Source organism: Chlorocebus sabaeus, chromosome 11 (assembly GCF_047675955.1).
Source record: "Chlorocebus sabaeus isolate Y175 chromosome 11, mChlSab1.0.hap1, whole genome shotgun sequence".
In the NCBI taxonomy this organism is placed as follows: domain Eukaryota; kingdom Metazoa; phylum Chordata; class Mammalia; order Primates; family Cercopithecidae; genus Chlorocebus; species Chlorocebus sabaeus.
Genome location: NC_132914.1, coordinates 117,926,052 through 117,949,503, shown reverse-complemented (window position 1 = coordinate 117,949,503; position 23,452 = coordinate 117,926,052). Strand labels below are relative to the sequence as shown.

Genomic DNA, 23,452 nt, shown 5'->3' with positions numbered 1-23,452 from the left:
GAAACTCTGTCTCAAAAACAAAAACAAAAACAAACAGAGCTGTCAGGGAACCCCCAGCCAGCACTGGCTATGAGACCTGCCTTCGTGTTTTTGCTGCGCTGCCTCCTTGGTGGGGAGGGCCCTGCTGGAGGTTTGGCCTCAGCACAAACGCAAGGTGGATTTCTCTTTTTTTCTTTTTTTTTTTTTTTTTGAGATAGAGTTTTGCTCTTGCTGCCCAGGCTGGAGTGCAATGGTATGATCTCGGCTCACCACAACCTCCGCCTCCAGGTTCAAGCGATTCTCCTGCCTCAGCCTCCCGAGTAGCTGGGATTACAGGCACGTGCCACCATGCCTGGCTCATTTTTCTATTTTTTTTTATAGCAGAGATGGGGTTGCTCCACATTGGTCAGGCTGGTCTCAAACTCCTGACCTCAGGTGATCCGCCTGCCTCGGCCTCCCAAAGTGCTAGGATTATAAGCATGAGCCACCACACCCGGCCTGCAAGGTGGATTTCAAAGCTCAGCAGCGTGGACACCTGGTCAGTCATGCTCCTTGCCGTTGGAGGTCTGCAAGGCGCATTGTCACACCTATTTCTCCACACCTATTGTGGAAACAGCAATTCTGGGATTTCTGCGGGCCTTGCTTCCTTGGGGAACTGGGAGGGAGGAGGCAGTGAGGTGAAACGCAGCCTCCTTCGCCAGTGTTGACCCTGGGATTAGGCCGGGTGCAGTGGCTCACACCTGTAATCCCAGCATTTGGGGAGGCCAAGGCAGGAGGTTGGTTGGAGGTCGGGAGTTCAAGACCAGCCTGGGCAACATATCGAGACTCCCATCTCTATTAAAAAAAAAAAAAAAATTAGGCACCTGTGTTCCCAGTTACTCTGGAGGATGAGGACGGAGGATGTCTTGAGCCTGGGAGGTCAAGGCTGCAGTGAGCCATGATCATGTCACTGCACTCCAGCCTGGGCGACAGAGTGAGACCCTGTCTCAAAACAGAAACCAAAACCCTTGTGATCGCAGACTGTACTCATCTTCCCCCTCCTCCAGTACCCATTCTAAATTCCTCTCCCCCAGCAATTCCTGGCAGGTGTCACCAGGCTGCCTGGTGGAGTGACCCACACCTTCGTTTCTGAAGGATCTGAGCACTTACGGATGGGCACCCCCTTCTCAGTCTGGGGTTGCTGCAGATGCCTGTGCACAGATACAGTGGGGGAGGGGAGTTCCTGAAGGCACCCCAGTGATCACGCAGGGCTGGAGATGCTGCTCCCGTCCCCACTGTGGGAAAGCAGCCCCACCTTCTGCTCATCAGTGACCTCTGCCAATGTGCTGATTCCTTCTTCCTCCTGCTGGCCCGGCAGCAGCTGGAATTGTAGTTCGGCAGGATTCCTGCTGATCCCCTTTGGTGACCAGGACATCTAACCGTGTGGAGCCCAGAGCTGTGGCACAGGAAGCACAAGATGGCAAGCGGGGCCACTCCTGTTTTCACCCCTTGTTTCAATCAAAAGTCATGCGTCTTGGCCGGGCGCGGTGGCTCACGCTTGTAATCTCAGCACTTTGGGAGGCCGAGGCAGGTGGATTGCTTGAGGCCAGGAGTTGGACACCAACCAACTTGGGCAACATGGCAAAATCCCATCTTTACAAAAAATTAGCTGGATGGTGGCATGTGCCCGTAGTCCCAACTATTCAGAAGGCTGAAGCAGGAGGATTGCTTGAGCCCAGGAGGCTGAGGCAGCTGTGAGCCATGATCACACCACTGTACCCCAGCCTGGATGACAGAATAAGACACTGTCTCAAAAAAAATAAAAGTAGAGGACCTTTCCAGCCTGTAGTCAGAGAGAGAAAGGTGCCCATGGGAGAATGGTCAGAGTTGCAACACTGATGGCTTTGAAATTGGAGGAGGGAGCCATGAGCCAAGGAATGTGAGCAGCCTCTAGAACTTCGAACAAGTGAGGAAATGGCTTCTTCCCCAAGAGCTCCAGAAAGGAATGCAGGCCTCCCGACCCCAAGCTTTGAGCCCAGTGAGACCAGTGTCCCACTTCTGAACTGTAGAACCGTGAGATCATACATTTGTACTTTTTATTTATTTTCTGAGATGGAGTCTCACTTTGTTGCCCAGGCTGGAGTACAGTGGTGCCATCTCAGTTCACACAGCCTCCATCTCCCAAGTTCAAGCGATTCTTCTGCCTCAAGCCTCCCAAGTAGCTGGGATTACAAACATGAACCACCATGCCTGGCTAATTTTTGTATTTTTAGTAGAGACGGGGTTTTACCACGTGGGTCAGGCTGGTCTCCAACCTTCAACTTCAAGTGATCTACCCACTTCAGCCTCCCAAAGTGCTGGGATTATAGGCATGAGCCACTGCACCCGGCCCATTTGTACTTTTTAGAGCCACTACATTTGTGGTGGTTTGTTGTAGCAGAAGTAGAAAAACAATCGATCACATTCCTTAACCATCTCTACAACCTCAAGCTCCCTGGGAGCCTCCCTCCAGCCTCGTTGGTCTTTCCAGTAATTGTGGTCTCCTGGCTTCTTGCAATGAAGTGCTGTCACTTGGAATACATGACTGGTAATGAATCCAGCTCTGGCCTGCAGAGGGGAGTCACCACCAACCTGCTTAGCAAAGCTTGCCTCTCTCACTGGCCTTGCTGATGGCGCCAGTGGAGGGGGACCCCTCTGATGGGCCTTCTACATCACGCAGCACGTTCATTCCAGCGTGCCCCCTTCACTTACTGTCTTTAGTCTTCAACTCGATCATTTCAACTCCACTGATAAGTGGGTATTATTTTTTCCAGACTTTTTCTTGAGATGGAGTCTCCTTCTGTCACCCAGGCTGGAGTGTAGTGGTGTGATCTTGTCTCACTGCAACCTCCACCTCCCAGGTTCAAGCAATTCTCCTGCCTTAGCCTCCTGAGTAGCTGGGATTACAGGCACCTGCCACCACACCTGGCTAATTTTTTTTTTTTTTTTTGTATTTTTAGAAGAGACGGGGTTTCATCATGTTGGCCAGGCTGGTCTCAAACTCCTAGCCTCAAGTGATCCGCCCGCCTTGGCCTCCCTAAGTGCTGGGATTACAGGCCTGAGCCACCACACCGGGCCTTTTCCAAGCTTCTAACAGCTACCTGAGCAGTAAGTTTGCTCCATCTCCTGGGTTTGCGGTTTGGCTGTTAAATTCCATGTCCCAGGAAAGTGCCTAAAGTCAACGAGGTATTGCATATCCAAGTTGTAGCCTTTTTTTTTTTTTTTTTTTTTGAGATGGAGTCTTGCTCTATTGCCCAGGATGGAGTGCAGTGGCGCAATCTCGGCTCACTGCAACCTCTGCCTCCCAGATTCAGGTTCCTCTGCCTCAGCCTCCCAAGCAGCTAGGACCACAGGCACACGCCACCACGCCTGGCTAATTTTTGTATTTTTTAGTAGAGATGGGTTTTTGCCATGTTGGCCAGGCTGTTCTCGAACTTCTGACCTTAGGTGATCCACCCGCCTCAGCCTCCCAAAGTGGGAGCTGGGATTATAAGTGTGAGCCACCACACCTGGCTGTACCCATTTTTAAAAAAGGGAGGGCTGGGCACGGTGGTTCACGCCTGTAACCCCAGCACTTTGGGAGGCTGAGGCGGGCAAATCACAAGGTCAGGAGATGGAGACCATCCTGGCTAACATGGTGAGACCCTGTCTCTATTAAAAATACAAAAAATTAGCCAGGCATGGTGGCGGGCGCCTATAGTACCAGCTACTTGGGAGGTTGAGGCAGGAGAATGGCGTGAACCCGGGAGGCAGAGCTTGCAGTGAGCCAAGATCGCCCCACTGCACTCCAGCCTGGGCGACAGAGCAAGACTCCGTCTCAAAAAAAAAAAAATAAATAGTAAATAACTAAATAGAGGGAAAACCACACACTGTATGAGTCCTTTTGCAACCAGATATCTGACAAATGATTAGTAGTAAGAATAAACACATGGGATAATTACAAATCAATTACATATCAGGCCGGGCGCGGTGGCTCAAGCCTGTAATCCCAGCACTTTGGGAGGCCGAGACGGGCGGATCACGAGGTCAGGAGATCGAGACCATCCTGGCGAACACGGTGAAACCCCGTCTCTACTAAAAAATACAAAAAAACTAGCCGGGCGAGGTGGCGGGCGCCTGTAGTCCCAGCTACTCAGGAGGCTGAGGCAGGAGAATGGCGTAAACCCGGGAGGCAGAGCTTACAGTGAGCTGAGATCCGGCCACTGCACTCCAGCCTGGGCGAGAGAGCCAGACTCCATCTCAAAAAAAAAAAAAAAAAAAAAAAAAAAAAAAAAAAATCAATTACAACCCAGAAGAAACAGACAAGGGCGATTCACAGCAGAAACCAGAACGACCAAGCGCCATGTGAAAAGATGTGCAGTTTCTCAAGCAACCAGGGAGATGCAAGTTAAAATCACAACCATATTGAAGAACATTTGTAAAATCTGTGGGTGCCAAGGAACAGGAAGAATGCGCGTCATTGACCCTCGCGTACTCACAGAGGGGGATCCGACCGCTGATCCCACGGCTGGAGGGCCATTTGGCAATATCTAGTGGAGCTGAAGAAATAAACAGCCTTAAGGCCCAGCAAGCCCACTTCAATTTAAATGCTCACAAGTTCTCACACTAGAACAAGGACACACGTGCCAGAATGTCTGCTGCATCATGGTTTATAAGAGTAAAAAGCAGGAAACTACCCCAGTATAGTTTATCCCATGGGACACCACGCAGCAGCAATCCAAATAAATGAGCTAGAACTTCACTTATGAACATGGAAAAACCAAATTGCTAATATTCAATCTTTATAAAAAGTAACTTAGTGCCCTAAAGCACATCTCAACAGATTTCAAAAAATTTAAATAATGCAGAAAATGTGCTGAGACCACAATGCAATTAAGGTATAAAGCAACAACAGTAGGTATGGAGTTTCCTGCTGATGGGGTGATAAGAATGTTCTGGAACTAGACGGTGGTAATGGTTGCATAACATTATGAATGTCCTAAATGCCACTGAGTGTACACTTTAAAATGGCTAAAACTGTAAACTGCATCACAGTTGTAAAAAATCATTAACAAAAAATACCTCAGAAGACCCCGTATTAATAAAATAATACTCTCTGGCCAGGCGTGGTGACTCACACCTGTAATCCCAGCGCTCTGGGAGGCCGAGGTGGGCAGATTACTTGAGCCCAAGAGTTTGAGACTCGCCTGGGCTGGTCACATCTTTAGTAGAGATGGGGAAACCCCATCTCTACGAAAAATACAAAAAATAGCTAGGTGTGGTGGCGCCTGTAGTCCCATCTACTTGGGAGGCTGAGGTAGGAGGATCACCTGAGCCTGGGAGGTCAAAGCTGTGGTGCGCTGTGATTATACCACTACACTCCAGCCCAAGCGATAAGAGACCCTATCTCAAAAAATACTACTACTCTTCTAATTAATTGATAAGTCAAAATAGAAGGCACAATGGGCTTCAGAAAACTAATAAGGAAAATATGACATTAAAATGTATCAGATGAAGCAAAAGTCACACTTAGAAATGTATGATTTCAGGCCAGGCGTGGTGGCCCATGCCTGGAATCCCAGCACTTTGGGAGGGTGAGGTGGGCGGATCACCTGAGGTCAGGAGTTCAAGACCAGCCTGGCTCTACTAAAAATATAACAATTAGCCGGGCGTGGTGGCGCATACCTGTAATCTCAGCTACTTAGGAGGCTGAGGCAGGAGAATCGCTTGATCGCTTGAAACCAGGATGTGGAGGTTGCGGTGAGCCGAGGTTGTGCCACTGCACTCCAGCCTGGCAACAGAGTGAGACTCCATCTCCAAAAAAAAAAAAAAAAAAAAAAAAGAACCAAAGGAAGGAGAATGTGTCCCAGAGGGCTAGCGGGAAAGAACAGGTGGCCTCTCAGCTACATGCAACGCAGGCCCCTGCGCCTCGAGAAGGGCTGATCTATCTTGCAGACACGGAGACGGCTGGCACAATCCGAGTGGAGTGTGGAGATGTGAAAGTTGACTAGGGTTCAGTGTCCCAACTGGGAAACGGTCCTGTCATTATGTAAGTGAACGTCCTTGACCTTAGGAAATCCACACAGAGAAATTCATATCCAAAGGGGCATGGGCTCTAGGACAGTTCAGGCTCCAGTGCTCCTGGGGGCAGAGTCCAGATTCAGTTCCAGGCTAGGAGGAGCTTCCACGAATGGGCAGCATCCTGTCAAAGCCAAGGGTTTGTGCCGACTCTCCCTCACTGAAGGGAAGCCCCCGAGTGCACAGACTGGCTCTCGGTTTAGAGCCTGGATTGCTTCATCTGACATGGAGGACCCCAGGCCTCCAAGGCTGCGCTTCCTGGAAAGGCTCCTCGTGGCCATCTGAATGAGCCCTGAGCAGGTCTGAGGAGCAGAAACCCCTCCAGGGCTGCGACTTGGGAAGCGCAGGCCTGTTTCTGGGCCTGTGCTGACTCTAGCCCTCCACCCTGCTGGGAGCAGTGTGACTCCAGTCGGCAGCCCTTGACCCTCCAGGGCCCAGACCCTTCTCAGCGGGTAGGGCAGGGGATCTGAGGGGCCTGAACTCCAAGCTGGGTCGGGCCAAAGTCCTCAGCCAAGACGCCGGGTCCCCAGCCTGGGATGAATGCTGTTTGCGTTCCTCTCTCCCATCACCTAGAGGAAGGGCCCAAAGACAACCTCAACCCCGCGCCGCATCTGTGCCAGGAGCAGCGCTGCCTTGCTGGGGGGGAGCACAGAACCTCCAAACACCCCCTCCCCACTGTTCCCGGGCTCGTGGGGACAGGCAATGACAGGCCTTCATCTGCCCCCAGGTGGAAGGGCTCAAACGCGCTGCTTCTGGAGGCGTCCTGGGTCCCCTCTGCTCTGATACCTTTGGCTTACCCCTGAGCCCAGGGCAGACACAGGAGCAGACCCAGGAGACCCCGAGAGTGCGAGCCAGGAGCCAAGCCCCTGCAGCACTTACCTGGAGCCAGGAGGAAAGCCCAGGGGACCCAAACTTCTGCGGGCTGCGCAGGACGCCGCTGACCTCTCGAGCCCGGGAGCACGTGCTTCCCAGAAGCCACAGGTGTGCCTCGTTAGCAGAAACACAGTACCCGTGGGCCCTGCGCACGCCCCGCCCATGGGGTAAATCAGGACCTAAATTCGGTCAAGGAAGCGCACCACTCCCATTCACCAGGGCCCTGGACCAGACCCAGGTCAGGGCAGGGTCAAGGGCAGAGCTGCCCTGCAGAGCGAGGCATCCTTCGGCTGTGGGGCATCAGCGCCTGGCACAGAAACCCCACTTGGGAGGCCGAGCTGGAAGGATCACTTGAGCCCAGGAGTTCAAGACCAGCCTGGGCAACAAAGCAATACCCCATCTCTGCAAAACACTTAAAAATTAGCTGGCCAAGGTGGTGTGCACCTGTAGTCCCAGTTACCTGGGAGGCTAAGACAGGAGGATCACTTGAGCCTGGGAGGTTGAGGTTTTGATGAGCTGTGGTCGTGCCACTGCACTCCCGCCTGGGTGACAGAGTGAGATTCTGTCTCTTAAAAAAAAAAAAAAAATTCCACCCGCAGCAGGGGCTCTGGTTTCCTGGGTGCCCCTTTGATGACAGCTCCTAGTCATCTGTCTCCCTCCTGTTTCCCTCCAGAGACCTCCCAGCAATGCCAGTTTGACTCTCTGCCCTGCCTGCCCGGCAGAGGGCTGTCCCTACCTCCTTTGAAATCTTTCTTTGCTCACTGTTTTCTCTTCCAGCTGCTTAGATCGACACTGGCCCAAAGGGTTAAGAGCTTGGACCTCGGCTTCAGGGGCACCTCTGCCCAGAACCAGGACCAGGGCCACCCTCGGTGCGCTAGTGAGCAGAATGGCTGCTCTTCAAGCTTCTATGTTCTCCTGCCTGGAGCTCGGGGTCTCCACAGCTTTGCTCCCCAACTCTGGCAATCTGGGGCCTGCCTTCCTCCTGCCTCGAGGCCGGTCCTGCCTAGAGAACCCCTTCTAGCCTGCTGGCCCTGCCTGGCCCACCCTCCCTGCCCAGGGGTCACTCCCTGAGGCCTGCAGGACCCAGTTCCTATTCCTGAACTGCCTCCTTGGCCAACCTGGCCTCCTGCTGGAACTTGGGAACCTCCCAGGTGGCCAGGCCCGTCCCCAAGACCCCCAACACTCACAGGGTGAGGCTGTCAGAGTGGGCCTCTGTGCAGACGAGACACCACCATCCCTCCCCGGAGCACCCCGGAGAAGGTGAGGACACAGACTGGGGGACAGGTGTGTTTATTACCCACGGTCAGTCACACGACATGAATCACCACCCCTGCCTTCATCAGACTTTACGAAGGGCTGAGGGGCCTCCGGGCCAGCTCCATGGCCCAGCCCCACCGCCTACCCAACACCAGGACCCTGGGCCTCGTCATTCTGACCCCAGCCCTGCTCCTGACCTCTGACCTCAAGGAAAAGACAGACCCCACCAAGGGCCTGTCCCACTGGGTCTTCATGCCGGGGCACCAGGGCCCCCGGGAGCACAACTGAGGTGTCCCTGAGTGTCACTCAGCTCCCCCCACAACCCCGCCCCCAGGAGGCCAGGGCCACTCAGGTGAGGAACATGAGGCACAGTGGTGAGGAGGCAGAAAGGCCCAGAGGCGGAGCTGCCAATGGTCGGAGGGCCTCATTCCCTTGCAGTCTGATCCGGGTGGCAGCACTGAGCCCGTCCGGCCAGTCCAGGGGGCCGGGGCCCCAGGGAGCCCCCGCCGGGCTGCCCAGTCTCTGAGCCGGGGTCAAGGTGGAGGCCCCGGCTCCCACGCCTTCCCGCAGTCCTCGGGCAGCCTGCCACGGGCTCAGCTCCGGTAGCTCCTGAGCAGGTGCCCGGCGATCACCAGCCGCTGGATTTCGCTGGTGCCCTCGTAGATCTCAGTGATACGGGCATCGCGGTAGTGCCGTTCTGCTGGCATCTCTGTCACATAGCCCATGCCGCCCAGGATCTGGATGGCCTGAGACAAGAACAGGGGCTCAGGAGGGAGAAGAACCCGGCGTGGGGAAAGCTGGAGAAGGGGCAGCCGGCCCCCTCAGGGCTCACCACGGACACTCACCTGGTGGCTGATGGCGGTCGCAGCCTCCGAGGCGGCTAGCTTGGCCATGGCTGCCTCCTAAACATGGGGGTACAGTCAGAGCCTTCCCTTGAGGGGACCCCCCCAACCCCTGCTCACAGCACCTCAGCAGGGGAGGCCTGTAGAGCCTCCCCATGGGGCAGTAAACCCCAGGCCCACACCTCTAACCCACAGGGCCGAGGGGCAGAGATCCGCCCCAACCTCTCCCCTGTCCCTGGGCCCACCACATTCTGGGCCATGGCTCGGGGACCCCTGTGGGCACCTTGATGAAAGGCTTCTTGTTATCCTTCAACATGGCAGCGCGCCAGGTCAGCAGCCGGGCACTCTCCAGGGCCAGGGCCATGTCTGCCAACTTGAACTGCAACAGCCCCACCCCACACCACAGGTCAGCAGCTGCCCCTCCAGGGACAGGAGGGAGGGGAAGGAGGACAGAGAGCAGTCAGGAGGCCACACTTCCCGCCCGCTGCCCAGCCTCTAGGCCCAGCTCCTAAAGCTGCCACTACCTGGATGACCTGGAGCTTGGTGAGGGGCGCCCCGAAGGCCATGCGATTCTCAGCATAGTTCACAGCACAATCGAGGGCGGTCTGGGCAATGCCCAGGGCCTGGGAGGCGATGCCGATGCGGCCCATGTCCAGGGTTTGCTGTGGGGACTGCCCTAGTCAGTGGCCCGCCAGCCGGGGGACGGGCCTGGCCCCAAGGTGCCACCCCCACCGCCGGGCTCACCATGGCTATCTTGAAGCCCATCCCCGGCTCCCCCAGGATGCTGTCCTTGGGGATGCGACAGTCCTCAAAGATGAGGTTGGCCGTAGATGAGCCCCGGATGCCCAGCTTGTCTTCCTTCTTCCCCAACGTGAGCCCAGGCGTTGGCATGGGGACCAGGAAGGCACTGATGCCCTGAACGGAGAGGCGGTGGTTTTCTCAGAGCTGCCCCTCAGCCACAGCCTCACACCAGCACACCCTCACACCAGCACACCCGCACACCTGCACACCCTCACACCAGCACACCATCACACCATCACACCCTCACACCAGCACACCCTCACATCCTCACACCATCACACCCTCACACCAGCACACCCTCACACCCTCACACCCTCACACCAGCACACCCTCACACGCTCACACCATCACACCAGCACACCAGCACACCCTCACACCATCACACCAGCACACCCTCACATGCTCACACCATCACACCCTCACACCAGCACACCCTCACACCCTCACACCAGCACACCCTCACACCAGCACACCCTCACACCCTCACACCAGCACACCCTCACACCAGCACACCCTCACACCATCACACCCTCACACCCTCACACCAGCACACCCTCACACCATCACACCCTCACACCAGCACACCCTCACACCCTCACACCATCACACCCTCACACCCTCACACCATCACACCCTCACACCAGCACACCCTCACACCCTCACACCATCACACCCTCACACCCTCACACCCTCACACCCTCACACCAGCACACCCTCACACCCTCACACCATCACACCCTCACACCAGCACACTCTCACACCATCACACCATCACACCCTCACACCAGCACACCAGCACACCCTCACACATCACACCCTCACACCAGCACACCCTCACACCCTCACACCATCACACCCTCACACCAGCACACCCTCACACCATCATACCCTCACACCCTCACACCAGCACACCCTCACACCAGCACACCCTCACACCCTCACACCCGCACACCAGCACACCCTCACACCAGCACACCCTCACACCCTCACACCAGCACACCCTCACACCCTCACACCTTCACACCAGCACACCCTCACACCAGCACACGCTCACACCCTCACACCATCACACCAGCACACCCTCACACCAGCACACCCTCACACCCGCACACCCTCACACCAGCACACTCTCACACCAACACACCCTCACACCAGCACACCCTCACACCAACACACCCTCACACCAGCACACCCTCACACCAGCACACCCTCACACCCTCACACCAGCACACCCTCACACCCTCACACCAGCACACCCTCACACCAGCACACCCTCACACCAGCACACCCTCACACCAGCACACCAGCACACCCTCACACCAGCACACCCTCACACCAGCACACCAGCACACCCTCACACCAGCACACCCTCACACCCTCACACCAGCACACCCTCACACCAGCACACCCTCACACCAGCACACCAGCACACCCTCACACCAGCACACCCTCACACCCTCACACCAGCACACCCTCACACCAACACACCCTCACACCAGCACACCCTCACACCCTCACACCAGCACACCCTCACACCAGCACACCCTCACACCAGCACACCCTCACACTAGCACACCAGCACACCCTCACACCAGCACACCCTCACACCCTCACACCAGCACACCAGCACACCCTCACACCAGCACACCCTCACACCAGCACACCCTCACACCCTCACACCCTCACACCAGCACACCAGCACACCCTCACACCAACACACCCTCACACCCTCACACCAGCACACCCTCTCACCCTCACACCAGCACACCCTCACACCAGCACACCCTCACACCCTCACACCAGCACACCCACACACCCTCACACCAGCACACCCGCACACCCTCACACCAGCACACCCTCACACCCTCACACCAGCACACCCTCACACCAGCACACCCTCACACCAACACACCCTCACACCAGCACACCCTCACACCCTCACACCAGCACACCCTCACACCAGCACACCCTCAGACCAGCACACCCTCACACCCTCACACCAGCACACCCTCACACCATCACACCCTCACACCAGCACACCCTCACACCAGCACACCCGCACACCCTCACACCAGCACACCCTCACACCAGCACACCTTCACACCAGCACACCCTCACACCATCACACCCTCACACCAGCACATCCAACACCAACCCGGTCCCCTCCCAACCTCCCTCGGAAGCTCAAGCCCTGACACCCTCTGCCAACTTCTGGGGAAGGTGTAGACTTCAGTGGCAGCTGGGGAGGGACAGGGACAGCCCACTTGCCCTAGAGCAAAAATAGGCCCAGTCGGGCCGAGGAGAGAAGGCTCTAGAAACTGAAATGACGGCAGCCCAGGATCTGGCTGAACCCCTCTCTGGGATGCCTACCTTGTTTTGCAGGGCTCTGTCTGTGCTGGCAAAGACCACGGCAGCTGAGGCCTCCCAGGCATTGGTGATCCAGGCTTTGGTGCCATTCAGGACCCACGAGTCACCCTCGGCCCTGGCGGTGGTGGACGCAGCTCCTGCATCGCTACCGTTTCCTGCCCACAGACTCAGGGCTCAGCGCAGGCCCCACCCCACACAACCTGAGGGCACCAGCCTCACTCGCTCCACACCCTCTGCTGGTGGGCATGAAACCCTATGACTCGGGCTCCAAAGATGAGGGTCCCAAAGCTCTCAGTGACGGGCCCAGAAAGCAAAGGGGGTGTGCAGGAATTGGGCGTCTTAAACCAGGGGACCCGAAGGCAATTTTCCTTCCAGCGCCGTGGTGGCAAAAGTGCTCACCCCACCAACCACACAGGGAGCCTCCCCTCTGGCCTCTGAAGCAGTGGGCAGTTGGCCCAGCACCTTCCTCTCCTCCCCCTCTGGGCCTGTCACCCTAAGGACAGAGTGAGAGGACAGGGCAGGTACCTGGTTCGCTGAGGGCAAAGCAGCCAATTTTGTCACCGCTGGTGAAAGGCGTGACCCACTTCTGCTTCTGCTCCTTGGAGCCAAACTTCAAGATGGGCCCCAGGTAGAGAGACTAGGGGGAGAGCGGGGAGCGGTCGGAGGCCCCAGACCCAGGTGCATCCTGCTCACCTGCGGGCTGCACCTCAGGGCCTGTTCTCTCCAGAGCCTATCCAGTAGGACCAAGGCCTGTGACGTCTCCAGAGAGATCAGGCCTGGGAGCCGAGGCCAGAGTCTGCCTGCTCACAGGAGCCTCCCTCCACCCATGTGTCCCAGGGGCCTGGGGCAGGGCGGCTCACGTTGTTGACACTCATGATGACTCCAGTGGAGGCGCAGCCGCGGCTGATCTCCTCCATGGCGATGGCGTAGGCCAGGTAATCAAGGCCGGCACCACCAAGCTCCTCGGGCACGTCCATGGCCAGAAGCCCGAGCCCGCCCATCTTCTTCACCTGGGCACAGGGAAGGACAGCACGGCATGGGCAGCTGCTGGGGGTGAGTCCACCCTCCCCAAGCCCAAACCCTCCTGCCCCCAAGGCAGTGCCTGCAGAAATTCAGGCCATGTGACCCCAGCCACCCACAGGGGATCCCCAAGTCCAGATGCTGAAGACCCATTCCCACTGAGGTCTGTATGACGACACTACTCATTCAAGCTGTCCTGCCCCCGCCTCCACGCCTGTTCCCCGCTCCGTCCACAGCCACAGCAGCGAGCAGGCAGAAGGCACAGAATGCTTTCAGGAAACTCAGAGGTAAGGAGCAGGACAGCGTAAGCCACACTGACCTTCATCCAGCCCCCTCTGCACATCCACACACACACCCCCTCCCCGCCACAGGGCCTCTGCACATGCCGCCTCCTATCCATCAGCTGGCTATCGCCCCTCCTCTCCTGATCGCAGCTCAGGCCTCACTGCTTTGGGCTGCCACCTCCAGCCTCGCTGAGTCAAATCCTTCAGTCCCTCTCCCGCAGCACCTCTGTGGCTGGAATTTCTCAGGGATGAACGTGCTTCTCTGGATTAAGGTCTTTTGCCCTCACCACGAGGGCAGAGACTGTGTGTACTCTGGCTCACTGCCACATGCCCAAGGCCAGTGAGAGAATGAACGAAGGCAAAGAGCTTGGGACTCTGAATTCTGAGGAATAATAATATTAAGAGCGGGCCAGGAGCAGTGATCACACCTGTAATCCCAGCACTTTGGGAGGCCAAGGTGAGGGGATTGCTTGAGGCCAGAAGTTCAAGACCAGTCTGGGCAACATAGCAAGACCCCATCTCTACCAAAAACAAAACAATAGTATTATTACTCTCAGGTGAGTAATGTGGGAAATGTGGACCACAACAGAATCTACCTAACTTCAAAAAGGAACAAGGAAAACCACTTACCTCTGGGAGAGCAGGGAGAGGGACGGGGACAGGGAGGGGAACCATTGCTTTTCACCAGCCCTTTTATACAATTTCACTCCTGCAACCATGTTATTTCATTTTATTTTATATTTTATTTTATTTTTGTGACAGAGTCTCGCTCTGTTGCCCAGGCTGGAGTGCAATGGTGTGATCTCAGCTCACTGCAACCTCTTCCTCCCAGGTTCAAGCAATTCTCTGCCTCAGCCTCCCGAGTAGCTGGGATTACAGATGCCCAGCACCACGCCCAGCTGATTTTTGTATTTTTAGTAGAGACAGGTTTTCACTATATTGGGCAGTCTGGTCTTGAACTCCTGACCTCGTGATCCACCTACCTCGGCCTCCCAAAGTGCTGGGATTACAGGCGTGAGCCACCACACCTGGCCTCAACCATGTTCTTATACTACAGTGACTTACATAAATAAGAATGTTTGCTAATATGTTCTTGTTTTTCTATAATAAATGTTAACTCCTGTGAATATAAAAGTTTTACTTTCTCCTTCCCCAAAATGGTACTCACCTCAAAGGACTGTTCTGAGGCCTGACTGAGATAATATACATGAAATGTAGAGCTCAGCACCTGGCCCAGGCTGAGTTATTGGTGGACAGCATTTAGCATCAAGTGGCTGCCAAGTTCCTTTTTTTTTTTTTTTTTTTAGGACTGAGCGCGGTGGATTACACCTGTAATCCCAGCACCTTGTTTTGTTTTGTTTTGTTTTGTTTTGAGACGGTCTCGCTTTGTCACCCAGGCTGGAGTGCAGTGGCATGATCTCAGCTCACTGCAACCTCCACCTCCTGGGTTCAAGCAATTCTCCTGCCTCAGCCTCCCAAGTAGCTGGGATTACAGGCGCCCACCACTACGCCCGGCTAGTTTTTTATATTTTTGGTAGAGACTGGGTTTCACCACGTTAGCCAGGCTGTTCTTGAACTCCTGACCTCAGGTGATTCACCTGCCTCAGCCTCCCAAAGAATCTCAGCACTTTGGAAAGCCAAGATGGGTAGATCATTTGAAGCCAGGAGTTCGAGAACAGCCTGGCCAACGTGGTGAAAACCATGTCTCTACAAAAAATATAAAAATTATCCAGGCGTCGTGGCAGGTGCCTATAATCCCAGCTACTCAGGAGGCTGAGGCAGGAGAATTGCTTGAACCTGGGAGGAAGAGGTTGCAGTGAGCTGAGAGCACGCCACTGCACTCCAGCCTAGGTGACACAGCGAGACCGTCTCAAAAAAAAAAAAAAAAAAATTATTGTGTTTTAGAGACAGGGTCTCACTATGTTGTCCAAGCTGGTATCGAAATCCTGGCTCAAGTGATCCTCCTGCCTCAGCCTCCCTCGTGCTATTAGAGGCATGAACCACCACACCAAGCCTGGTTCTTACTTAGATAATAACATATGGAAAACAGGGGCCACCTAGGAGCCTGCAGCACTTCCGTGACAATCCGTGTGTACCTCTGTAAAACTGCTTGATTCCTCCTTGAACTGTCCCCATGGGAAACTCGCTTGTGAGACTCTAACCACGGGGGAAGGCCGTCCTCATCTCTGAGTCTCCCACGCATACCACATGTGGGGCATAAACGTGTATGCTGAGAGGCTTGAGCTATGACCCCCGCAAGTGCACATCAAGCTCTGTGGCCCCCAGGTAGATGCTGTGCTGCAGTCAGAGGGCAGAGAAGCTGGGAAGGAGGCCAGTGTGTGGAAGGCAGCAGGACAGCAACCCCCCAAGATGTCCCCATCCCAATCCCAGGCCCCGTGAGTACGTTCCCTTCCGTGGCAACAAGGACTTTCCACACGTAAGTGAAGCATCTGGAGATGTGAGGGTTATTCTGGATGATCAGAGTAGCCCAGTGTCATCACAGGGTCTTTGTAAGGGAAAGACAGACACAGACTCAGAGGAGGAGAGGTGACGACGGAAGCAGAGCCAGGAACTCTGGCAGGAAGGAATGCAGGCAGCCTCTAGAACTGGAAAAGACAGGAGCGGATTACCCCAGAGCCTCCAGAAGGAACTCAGTCCTGCCAATGCCTTGATTTAGCACTGTGGGACCCACACTGGATTCCTGACTCAGGTTGAGTAACTGGTGAACGGCATTTATCATCAAGTGGCTGCCATGATTTTGTTTTGTTTTTTCCATTTTATTTTTGATGGAGATGGGGTCTTGCTATGTTGCCCAGGCTGGTCTTGAACTGTCAGAGAATATATCTGTATTGCTTTAAGCCACAGGGTTTGTGGTCATTTGTTACAGCAGCAATAGGAAACTCATCCACAGTGACAAATGGGAACTCAGAGCTACCAGCGAGGTATCATTTTGAGAATTACTAAAAAGAAGATCATTCTGTGGCCACCACACACCTGGGGAGGGGGAGGCCTGCTCAGAATAGGCACCATTTTAGCAGGCAGGAAACAACTGGGGAAGGGGGAAGTCCAAGGGAGAGTGCTTTCTGCTGCATTTCACTGGGAAGAGGACCTGGAGACGCAGACCTGCGGCAGCACAAACGTGGCCTCTGAACAGAACACTTTTCTAGCCCACACTTCAGAGTACTTTGCCAGGCGTGGTGGCTCATGCTTGTATTCCCAGCACTTTGGGAGCTGAGGTGGGTGGATCACCTGAGGTCAGGAGTTCGAGACCAGTCTGGCCAACATGGCAAAACCCCGTCCCTACTAAAAATACAAAACATTAGCTCAGCGTAGTGGTGGATGCCCATAATCCCAGCTACTTGGGAGGCTGAGGCACGGGAATCACTTGAATCTGGGACGCGGACGTTGCAGTGAGCTGAGATCGCACAGTGCACTCCAGCCTGGGCAACAGAGGGAGACTCTGTCTCAAAAAAAAAAAAAAAAAAAAAAGGCTGGGTGCAGTGGCTCATGCCTGTAATCCCAGCACTTTGGGAGGCCAAGGCAAGCAGATCACAAGGTCAGAAGTTCGAGACCAACCTGGCCAACATGGTAAAACCCCATCTCTACTAAAAATACAAAAATTAGCCAGGCGTGGTAGTGGGCGCTTGTAATCCCAGCTACTTGGGAGGCTGAGGCAGTAGAATCGTTTGAACCCAGAAGGCAGAGATTGCAGTGAGCCGAGACCATGCCACTGTACTCCAGCCTGGGCAACAGAGCAAGGCTCCGCCTCAAAAAAAAACAAAAAAAAACAACTATTTTATTAAGGAACACCTCTGCTGCCGGACAATACTCTAAGTGCTAGAAATACGCAGGTCTCCAGTGACTCAGGAGGCGGATAGGGCAGGAGAATCACTTAAGCCCAGGCGTTCAAATCCAGCCTGGCCAACATGGTGATACCCCTGTTTCTAAAAGAAAACTTTTTAATTAAAAAAAATTTTTAAAAGGGTGTGGTAGCTCAGGCCTGTAATCCCAGCACTTTGGGAGACAGAGGTAGGAGGATCACCTGAGTCCGGGCGTTTGAGACCAGCTTCACCAACATGGCGAGACCCCATCTCCACAAAAAATTAATAAAAATAAAAATAAATGAGCCAGGCATGGTGGTGGACACCTGTGGTCCCAGCTACTGCAGGAGCTGAGGCATGAGGATCGCTTGAGCCCAGGAGGTCGAGGTTGCAGTGAGCTGTGTTTGTGTCACTGCACTCCAGCCTGAGTGACAGGGAGGCCCTGTCTCAAAAAAACAAAAACAAAACAAAAATGAATATGCAGGTGTCCAAGACTCACGGTCAGGCCTGCGCATGAACCTCTCCGAAAGCCTCTTTCTCTAGCCCGCCAGCGAGACAGAATGAGGCTAAACGAGCTCAAGCCGCCCCACCCTCCAAGAACCTTCAGATCTCCCCGGACACAGAGACACGCCCTCCTTTTCACCCCAGAGCTTGTTGGTATAAAACCCTGGAATAAATGGCGCATGAGCCAATCGCTTCGTAACTCCATCTCATCCCCAGAAACATAGTGGGCACCCAAATTCCCAGAAAGAGAGTAAAAGGATGAAACTCTCCTAGGTGCGTTCAGTTCCTCATACTCACCTAAAATGCTTGGTCACATATCCTGACAGGTAGCAAAGTGAGGATGACCCCGTATTCCTCTTACAAATGAGGGAATTCACACAGAAAGGGTGTGTGGCATCAGTGGCCAGGTCTAGGCCACCAGGAGGCAAGACAGAACCCCAGCCTCCTCCTTTCTACACAGCACCACCTCCCTCTGGCTAATGCAACACTTCTCAACGAGCTAGAATCAAAAGTTGTAGGAATTCACAATTCCCGCCCCCGAAGGACCTCACTAGCGTATACTGTCACCCTCAATTTTCACCCAGCTCCTGTCCTCCCTCCTTTCTCACCATCAGCATTTTCTTTTACAGCATCTACCAGCTGGGCGTGGTGGCTCACACCTGTAATCCCAGAACTTTGGGAGGCCCAGGCGTGCGAATCACAAAGTCAAGAGTTCGAGACCAGCCTGGCCAACATGGTGAAACCCCGTCTCTACTAAAAATACAAAAATTAGTTGGGTATGGTGGTGTGTGCCTGTAATCCCAGCTACTTGGGACGCTGAGGCAGGAAAATTGCTTGAACCCGGGAGGCAGAGGAGGCTGCAGCGAACCGAGATCGCACCACTGTACTCCAGCCTGGGGACAGAGCGAGACTCCGTCACACACACACAAAAATAATTTAAAAAATAAAGCATCTACCTCTGTCTGTGAAAGACATGGCAGTTCTGCTCACTCCCACTCTGGTGTTGAGACAGCAAATTTCAAAAGAGAGGAGCGCCGCTCTGGGGCAGCACATGAGAGCACAGCCTTGTCCACCCCATCCCAGAGCCTGGACACAGTCACCTCACCCCATTTTATCAGCGGTGACAGGGGCTGTTTCCCAGGCTTTCTCACTATAAAATTCATCTCTAGATTTCAGGCAACATACTGTGGCCAGTCACAGCAACATTCTAGAAAAAAAACTGGGGACAAATCAATAACTGTGGTAATGTGCACTCGTTAAAGGGCCTCCTGAAAAAGAGACAGGGAGACCAGAACTGAGGGAAGGAAAAAGCGGTGGCAGGAGATGGAAGAGACGAGATAGGCAAAAAGAAGAAACCCAAAATATAATTAAACGGTGGCTCACGCCTGTAATCCCAGCACTTTGGGAGGCCGAGGCAGCCAGGTCACCTGAGGTCAGGAGTTCAAGACCAGCCTGGCCAACATGGTGGAACCCAGCCTCTACTAAAAATACAAAAATTAGCTGGGCGTGGTGGCGGGCGCCTATAGTCCCAGCTACCTGAGAGGTTGAGGCAGGAGAATAGCTTGAACCTAGGAGACAGAGGCTGCAGTGAGCCAAGATTACACCACTGCACTCCAGCCTGGGGGACAGAGTGAGACTCCATCTCGAAAAGAGGAGAGGAGAGGGGAGGGGAGGGGAGGGGAGGGGAGGGGAGGGGCAAAGCAAAGCAAAGCAGCCTAGGGAAAAAAAAAAATGGGTTCAAGTTTGTCCGTCATTTCTGACCTATGTAAATTGATGGTAATTGACTAACAGCAGCCAGGCTCACCCCAGTCCCAATATTTTAGTATTTTCTACAGAGGGAGGCCTGACCTTCAGAGCTATATCAAGGGGTGGCCTCCTAGAGCCCCCTGCAATGGTCACTCTTGGTTCCTAGTGTCTGTGACCCAGCAACCCGGACCTGCACCCTGAGAAGAGGCAGCAGCACTGACGAGGCTGAGCCTGGTGGTCTCCAGACTCCCAAGAGAAACCGTAAGAAAGGGTATAAGACCCCTTTCCCAGCAGTGACAGACAAAGCAAGCCTGCAGCACCTGCTGCCTTCGTATCTGGGAAACAGTTAGTGGGTTCCTCATATAAAAACAATGTTTTAAGTCCCTTTTAAAACTCATTTTCAAGGCCGGGCGCGGTGGCTCACACCTGTAATCCCAGCACTTTGGGAGGCCGAGGCGGGCAGATTGCCTGAGCTCAGGAGTTTGAGACTAGCCTGGGCAACATGGTGAAACCCCATCTCTACCGAAATACAAAAAATTAGCCGGGCGTGGCAGCATGCTACTCAGGAGGCTGAGGCAGGAGAATTGCTTGAACCCAGGAGGTGGAGTCTGCAGTGAGCCAAGATTGCGCCACTGCACTCCAATCTGGCAACAGAGCAAGACTCTCAAAAACATTTTTTAATAAAAAATAAATTAAAATTAAAATTAAAAAAAAAAAAACAGACAAGGAGAAGAGGCCAGAGAGGTCTGACTTTTCACAAAACATTAACTAAACAGCTATCTACTACTGAGTGTTTACACCAGGTGCTGGATATCTTACTAGGCCAGAGTGTACGGCAGTAACGTCTTCAATGCGTAGCTGCAGACAGACTGAATGCAAATGGAAGCACACAATGGCACGGGAGGGAGTGCGCTGATGGGAAACTCAGGGCAAAAAACAGTTCAAGCAGGCTGGGCGCGGTGGCTCACGCCTGCAATCCCAGCACTTCGGGAAGCTAAGGCAGGCAGATCACCTAAGGTCAGGAGTTCAAGACCAGCCTGGCCAACATGGAGAAACCCCATCTCTAATAAAAGTACAAAAACTAGCTGGGTGTGGTGGCAGCCGCCTAATCCCAGCTACTGGGGGCTGAGGCAGGAGAATCACTTGAACTCAAGATCCTGGCAGAGGGTGCAGTGAGCCGAGATTGCGTCACTGACCTCCAGCCTGGGCAACAGAGTAAGAGTCCATCTCAAAATAAATAAATAAATAATAAGTAAATAAAAAAGAAAACAAATCAAGCAGGCTGCAGCTGATGAGCTCCATGATCCTGGGTACATTATTTACCTTGTTCACAAGTCTGAGTCCATGGGGTATATAATAATAGTACCTTTGGCCGGGCATGGTGTCTCACACCTGTAATCCCAGCACTTTGGGAGGCCAAGGCAGGCAGACCACCTGAGGTCAGGAGCCTGGCCAACATGGTGAAATCCCGTCTCTACTAAAAATACAAAATTAGCTGAGCATAGTGGTGCATGCCTGTAATCCCAGCTACTTGGGAGGCTGAGGCAGAAGAATCACCTGAACTCGGGAGGCGGAGGCTGCAGTGAGGCGAGGTCGCACCATTGCACTCCAGCCTGAGCCACAAGAGTGAAACTCTGTCTCAAAAAAATAAATAAATAAGAATAGTACCTTCACCTCACAGGACTGTTGTGAGGAACAGATGGGATAACCCATCTCAAGAACAGGGCCTAGCGCATGCCAAGCACCCTAAAAGCACTATTAGAATGAGCACAGTGGCTGACACACAGCAAGCAACTGACCATCCACCACATATTACTGTTGTTCCAGAAGTTAAGTACTGGCTACTGGCCACAGGCTGGACAAGGGAAACTTCCAGAGCATTTTCTGGGTTCCAGGCCCTGCTTTGGGGTTCCTCTACCGGAGTCCAAGTGCCGCTGTCATTGCCACCACTCATCCAGGAACAGAGGCAGACCGCCATCATGGGCTGCTGAGGTTGCATTTTCACCTGAGCAGCTGGGAAGAGATGTTCCTTATCCACCTGGGCTGCAATGGGAAACAACTCCTTCTCTGCAAAGTCCCGGCATGTCTGGAGCAACATCTGGTGTGTCTCAGGCAGCTCCACAGACTGGTAGATGGTGTGTAACTGCCGCCAGGCCCTAGGACAGAGAGCTGCCAGCAAGGGCAGAAGTGAGTGGAAGGAGGAGGCAGGAGGTCTCAAAGAATCCTAGTGACCCACTAACTCAGTGGTTCTCCACCAGAGAGGGTTGTGCCCTCCAAGGGACATGTGGCAATGTCTGGAGCCAGTTTTAGTAGTCTCACCTAGAGGAGGGAAATGCAATTGGGACCCAGTGGATAGGGGCCTGGGATCCCTGCTGAACATCCTACCAGGCAGAGGACAGCCCCCACAACAAAGAACTGTCAGCCCAAAGTGTCCATGGCTGCCACTGAAAGCCCCCTACTAACTGAATGCTTAGTATACTCACTAGACATTTCCATACACGACATCCTTCAGTCCTCAGTAATAAGACCTCAGCTCTGTGACCTTAGGCAAGGGTTTTAAACGTCACTGAGCCTTCGTTTCTATAACAAGTGGAGGAAAATAGAATTCCGCTACTGGGAGTGCAAAGATTAAAGAAAGCCTAACTAGCACTTAATACAGTTCTCAGTAGCGTTCGTCTTGTAATTCAGGCCAGGCAAAGGAAGCTCTGGCTATATGTGTCACGGCTGCTACAGCTGGAGACGTGTAATATGGGAAAGGTACTGTATTAACCAGCAAGAACGAGCATTTGTGGAGCACCTGTTAGACGCCAGGCATGAAGTACTTTACATACCCTGTGATTTAATCCTCCCAACAACTCTGATATTCTCTGTGGGCATTTTACACAAGGGCCAACTGAGGCTGAGAGGGGCTGTCTTGCCCAAGGTCACAGATGCGGGTCTGGTTCAATCCCAGGCCTGGCTCCGGAAGGGCGCACCCTGAACCTCTAGTGGGGGTGAAATGAGGGGAGGGAGATATGGATGCAGCCCTGAGAACTTGGCTGGCGGCTGGGGTCAATCGGGGGGCTAGGGGTCTGCGCAGGAACCGGGGACGCCTAAAGGGCCGGGCTGGTCCGGCGCGAGGAGCAGCAGAACTGGGGCAAAGGCCGTGAACGCTCCCGGAGCGGGGCTCCGCCTGCCAGCGGCTCGGATAGAGCCGGCCACCAGGACCTCCGCCCGCTGGGCCAGGCGCGGGCCGCAGCCCCGCCGTGCGGAGCCCGAGCGCACTCACCTCTGCGGACAGGGCCAGAGGCCCGGGCGAGCAGCGCGGCGGCCATAGGCGGCAAACACGGCCCCAGGCTTCACGACCTCCCGCGGCGAGCGCGCTGTTCCGGACGGCTGGGGGGCGGGACCCGCGGCAGAGGCCACGCCAGTAGGGCCTCGGGGGCGGGGCCTCCAGTGGGTCCCTCCCAAGGCAAGGAACCGACGCTCGACTGCGCGCGTGGTTGGTCAGCTGGCTGTTTGTGCCCTCATTCGTTAATCAAAATGCTAACAAGACAAAGCTAAGGATAGAGCTTCGCAGAAAGGCCAGAGGTCTTTTCAAAGCATAAATAAGATAGCGATCTTCGGCTTAAAACTTTGTTGGCTTTGTCGGCGGGCCTATCCCTCCTAAAATCCAATTCTATGGCTTAAAAAGCCAAGACCTGCCTTGGCTATCAGGGCCCATGCCCACCGTTCCCTGGTTATTGTTGCTCAGCTTTACGAGGCAGCTCTTCTCTAAGACCCTTAGCTGGTTCCTGACTCGGGGCCTCTGTGATCACTGTTCCCTTTGTCTGGAATGCCCCCTCTTCATTCAGGTCTCATGGAGGCCTGCTCTGACCACACCAGGCCATTTCTCCCCCACTGG

The 23,452-nt window shown here is 54.3% G+C and overlaps 1 protein-coding gene across 2 annotated transcripts; it reads right to left on the bottom strand.

The window, feature by feature from the left end:
* Positions 1-8,201: 8,201 nt before the first annotated feature.
* Positions 8,202-22,980, bottom strand: ACADS (acyl-CoA dehydrogenase short chain). 2 transcript variants are annotated; one of them, XM_073021146.1, is made up of 10 exons: positions 22,838-22,980; positions 21,575-21,738; positions 13,055-13,204; positions 12,720-12,831; positions 11,999-12,138; positions 9,771-9,941; positions 9,551-9,688; positions 9,310-9,405; positions 9,030-9,086; positions 8,202-8,930 (listed from the first exon to the last, which is right to left on the bottom strand). In XM_073021146.1, the coding sequence occupies exons 1-10, from the start codon at positions 22,881-22,883 to the stop codon at positions 8,778-8,780; spliced, it is 1,227 nt and encodes a 408-aa protein (XP_072877247.1). In that variant the 5' UTR covers positions 22,884-22,980; the 3' UTR covers positions 8,202-8,777. The 2 variants fall into 2 exon arrangements, with proteins under 2 accessions (XP_072877247.1, XP_008003158.1); XM_008004967.3 differs by lacking the exon at positions 11,999-12,138 and adding an exon at positions 12,198-12,349 and having other exon boundaries at positions 22,838-22,974.
* Between the last annotated feature and the right edge of the window lie 472 nt (positions 22,981-23,452).